This window comes from Drosophila ananassae, chromosome 3L, assembly GCF_017639315.1.
Source record: "Drosophila ananassae strain 14024-0371.13 chromosome 3L, ASM1763931v2, whole genome shotgun sequence".
Taxonomy (NCBI): domain Eukaryota; kingdom Metazoa; phylum Arthropoda; class Insecta; order Diptera; family Drosophilidae; genus Drosophila; species Drosophila ananassae.
Window position 1 is genome coordinate 4,531,463 of NC_057929.1, and position 4,114 is coordinate 4,535,576.

The 4,114-nt window shown below is 42.9% G+C and overlaps 1 protein-coding gene across 1 annotated transcript; it reads right to left on the minus strand.

Annotated features, from left to right (window-relative positions):
- Positions 1-201: 201 nt before the first annotated feature.
- On the minus strand, positions 202-2,154 carry LOC116654687. The gene is given in 5 exon segments (XM_044715314.1): positions 202-366; positions 1,773-1,881; positions 1,944-1,975; positions 1,977-2,120; positions 2,122-2,154. Coding segments are annotated over 5 exon segments (483 nt in total).
- Positions 2,155-4,114: the final 1,960 nt, after the last annotated feature.

Below are 4,114 nucleotides of genomic sequence, written 5' to 3' on the forward strand. Positions count from 1 at the left end.
CCAACCTCTTTGCTCTTCAGAAAGTGTGTCCTGCAGGGCACTTGGAGAAATAAATTGAAAGAAGTTTCCAAATCTATAATTTTCTGAAAATATTCATTGAAATAAAATCCAATAAATAAATATGTCCATTTAATATTAATATTCTTTAAACAAAAATCTTCTCCCAGTGTATGCTGGTGGCGACTCATTATCGGGGTGCGCTCAATGGAATGTAATGGTGGCCCCACTTGACTCGGAGCCCCCACCTGGCTCGGCGGTCGCCGCCACATCCTCCACTTTCCAAGAACATTGCGTGCTGGACCGCTGCTGTCTCCGCTGGCATTTCGTGTTATCCTTCAGCTCAATTTCGGCTACTTTTGGATGTCGCTGCGAGAAGTATGGGAGTGTGTATATACGGCATTGCATGTCGCATGTCGCACTCGAACTCAAAAAAAACTCAAACTCGCCGTGTGTGTCTCTGACTTTGTCGCCGTCCCTGACTCCGTCTTTGTCTGGCCCTCCTCTGGCCTCTCTTTCGCGTTGTCCGTCCGATAAGGTTTTAAGTTATGACCTTTTAAAATGTCCAAATGCCGCGATAACACGTGATTACTACAAATGTATTCCGAGAGTGCAGCACCGGATCAGGATGCGACACAAAATGCAATCCACAGGCTGGAGGTTAAGGGATCCCAGAAAGAGACTGTCCGAGAGCAGAGGGAGTTGGACAGCTCTCCCTGGTAACAAGCAACAAATTGTTTTGGCCTCCAACTCGAAAATATAACCCTAAATCACACGAGACTCCTTAGCCTCCCACTCCTCCGCCTCCTCCTCTTCTGGTGCTTCTGTCCGACATCCAGTTATGAGCTGCAGGACATGCGACTCCCTCCTCCTGTAACTCCCATCCGGATCCAATGAGCAGGAATCATAAATATCGATCAAAACGTCAGCGTTTTATCTATTCCACAAATCGATCGATACATTGTAAGGTGATGGAGTCTATAAGCCAGGGATGTCATGACTTTTAGCACTATTGATGCAAAAAAAATATTTGATTGGAGGTAGAGTCCTTAAACTTAATCTTCTGTTTAGCGAGAATACCCAATCCAAATCCTTCCGAAAAGTTCCCACACTGGGCCTTCATCCAGAACAGAAAATCCGCATCCCTGGTCGGTGGCACCTCCACTCCATTCACCATGTAAGCCCCGAGATGAGGCGGAGGGCAAGTGCAAAGGGCTGGGGGTCGATCACTTTGTAAATTGTTGGGCCTTGCATAATTTAAGCATAATTCTTATTTTATTTTTGCCTGGCAGTGTGAGTGTGTGCGGATGCTCCCAGGAATTTCATCTTTCGCTGGCACATGTCGATTGCGGCCAGATATCCGTCCAGCTCCGGCTACCTTCGACAAAATGCTCGAAGGGATTTCGGGCCCGATCTGCCCCGCTGCTTATTATAAGGCCTGGGTATAGAGGGACACAGAGGCGGGGACTGGGGTGCCTTTATATGGCTAATAATAACAATAATAATATGCGTTCGCTTATCAAAATTGACGTCAGATCTTATTGATATGCATCTGGATGTGGTATGTGGTGTGTGATGGTGCTGGTGCGGGCTGCTGGTCCTCCTGGAGTGGAGTGACCAGGATTCACAAAGGAAAATCGTGTCAGGGAATCGCTTGGGCTTAATTGAAGCGTTATTATGCGACTGTCACATACACGCACCAGCATATACTGTACATATGTATTGATTAAATATATACCAACATATATGCAAAGTTTTGCAAAAGCTTTGAATACCGATCCCAATCCTGCTGGCACCAAGCTGCGCCTGCGCGAAACCTTCACCTTCGCTCAGTTTGACAGATGCCTCAGAATTTTTAAGCACCGCAGGCCATCTCTGCCGCTGCTCTTGCAACTTTTGCTGCTTCTGCTTCTGCTGCTGCCGATGCCCATGATGCTGCCTGTTGCTGCCACGGCAGCCGTCTTTTATTAATCAGCGGACCGACCACTCGAGAGACGACTGGGGGGGTAGGCCGGGTATGCGGAGCGGTTGAAAATATTATTTATATCGAATTTAATAATAATTCTTGAGCCGCCGCCGCTGCTGCTGCTGCTGCTGCGTAGGTTGTTGCTGCTGCTGCTGCTGCTTGGGCAGCTTGATCAGCTCAGAAATTTGCATTGATCGACGTAGCAGATATGGACAGGCAGAGGCCACAGGCAGGGCCAGATTCAAAGTCAGGACAAGGTCTTGCACTGATACAAAATATGGGGAGTTTGAAAAGGTTCAAGAAATATATATTTAAGAAATGTAAGTTCAACGTACTATCTATACATAAAATATTTAGCATCTTATCTTATAGATATGGTTTATTAAAATATATTACTTTAAAACTTATCCCTATTTTCCCAGTTTATAAAGACAGACAAGATGGAAAGATGAGCAGTTACTGCCACAGCGGCTGACGATGGGACTCACCTCTTATGATGGACGATTGTGAAGTGTTTGGGGCTGAAGGGGCGACAGCGGAGTAGGAGACAATAGCGGGGGTGGTGGTGGCGGCTGCAGTGGCGGCAGAAGCCATTCAACTTTATGTACTTTCGCTCTGGTGAAAAGTATGCGCCGCCCTTATTAGCATGCCGCGAACGTTCTCGGATCGCGAGACTGGACCATGGAGAAAAGTGGGTTACCCCTTTCCTTTCCAGCCTCCAACCCCTACTCCTCCTCCCCCTTGTCCTCCTCCAACATCAATCGATTTACGCCCCTCTGGCTTAATGTGCCGTTTTGTTAAATTGCAGCGTTAAGAATTGCGCACATAAAGCATTTTGTTGTCAAACTGATTTCTGATCATACATAATTTTTATCTTGATCCAAATAAGCCTTTACACGATCAGAACGCAGCTCGATTTTCGGGCCCCTAGGGCCAGAGAAACCAGTAACCTGGCATATACTACATCGATTTCATTTAATATATGCATGCGTGGTCAGAGGCGATATAAGCCACATACAATACATAGATACTCGCATCTGTTATATATATTTTCGTTTCCGTAGCTGGCGTTGGCTTAATGGCATATTTGTTGGCCAACAAATGAGTCTCGGTCATATGCAAAATATCTACAAATTATGAGCGCATATGAAATATATAAATAATTTTCAAAAAAAGAATCGCCGGGGCGTTTCAAATGCCAAATGCCTTATTTGTCGCTGTGGCGCCGCCCCCTCGGCCAAAAGGCCGAAAATGGCTAAGTGGCAGACACTTAAGTGCACCATAAAAATCGGAACGCATAAATCATCTACCAAATCCACATAATAATCGGTTAAACACGAGCCTGAGATATACACAACTCTTGACTCTACAGACGGATTCTTTTGTTTTTGGGCATCGTATCAAAGTGACACAAAAATCAAATCAACTTTTTATTGCCATGGTTATGAAGCGGAGTGTTTTATTGACTGTCGTTAACTTTCGAGCTCGAGAATATCAATTTGGGTTTTAATATTGTCCCAAGCGATCCATTGATTATGCGATAACTATCAATAAAAAGTTGGAATGTCCGATGATCCACAGACCTCTACTCTGATCTCTTCAGACCGCTTTTGAGATTTAAGTTTAGATCCGGCTATTCCCTATTACCAAAGGCATTACATCGATGGTTTTTATTGCATTGAAAGCGAGCCAAAAACGGTAATCTTGTCCAATAAAATAAATGTAGGCTTTGCATTAATGAATTAAACATAGACTGGATCAAATTTAATAAACATTAAGTGTGCTATTACAAGAAATATCAGGTGTTTTTACATCACAAGTATCTTCTGATGGCATAAACTGGCATTAAATTTATAGCCCAATATATTAAACAAGTTTATTAAAGAAATATAATCCTTTTTTATGAAGTAGTAATTTATTAAATAATTTTTTTAATCTGAATAATCTAATATACATTATTGCAGTATTTAAACGGCCATTAATTAGTTTATTTGTTCTATTGGTATAATAAATCTTAAAACATTCCATTCTCTTCCAGTTAAGGCCATTTCTTTGCTTCCTTGACCCAGTTATATCACCAAAAAATCCACAAATCTTAAATATTTCTCCAAAATTATGCTTCATGTTTACCTTTATGTTTTTTTTTTGTTT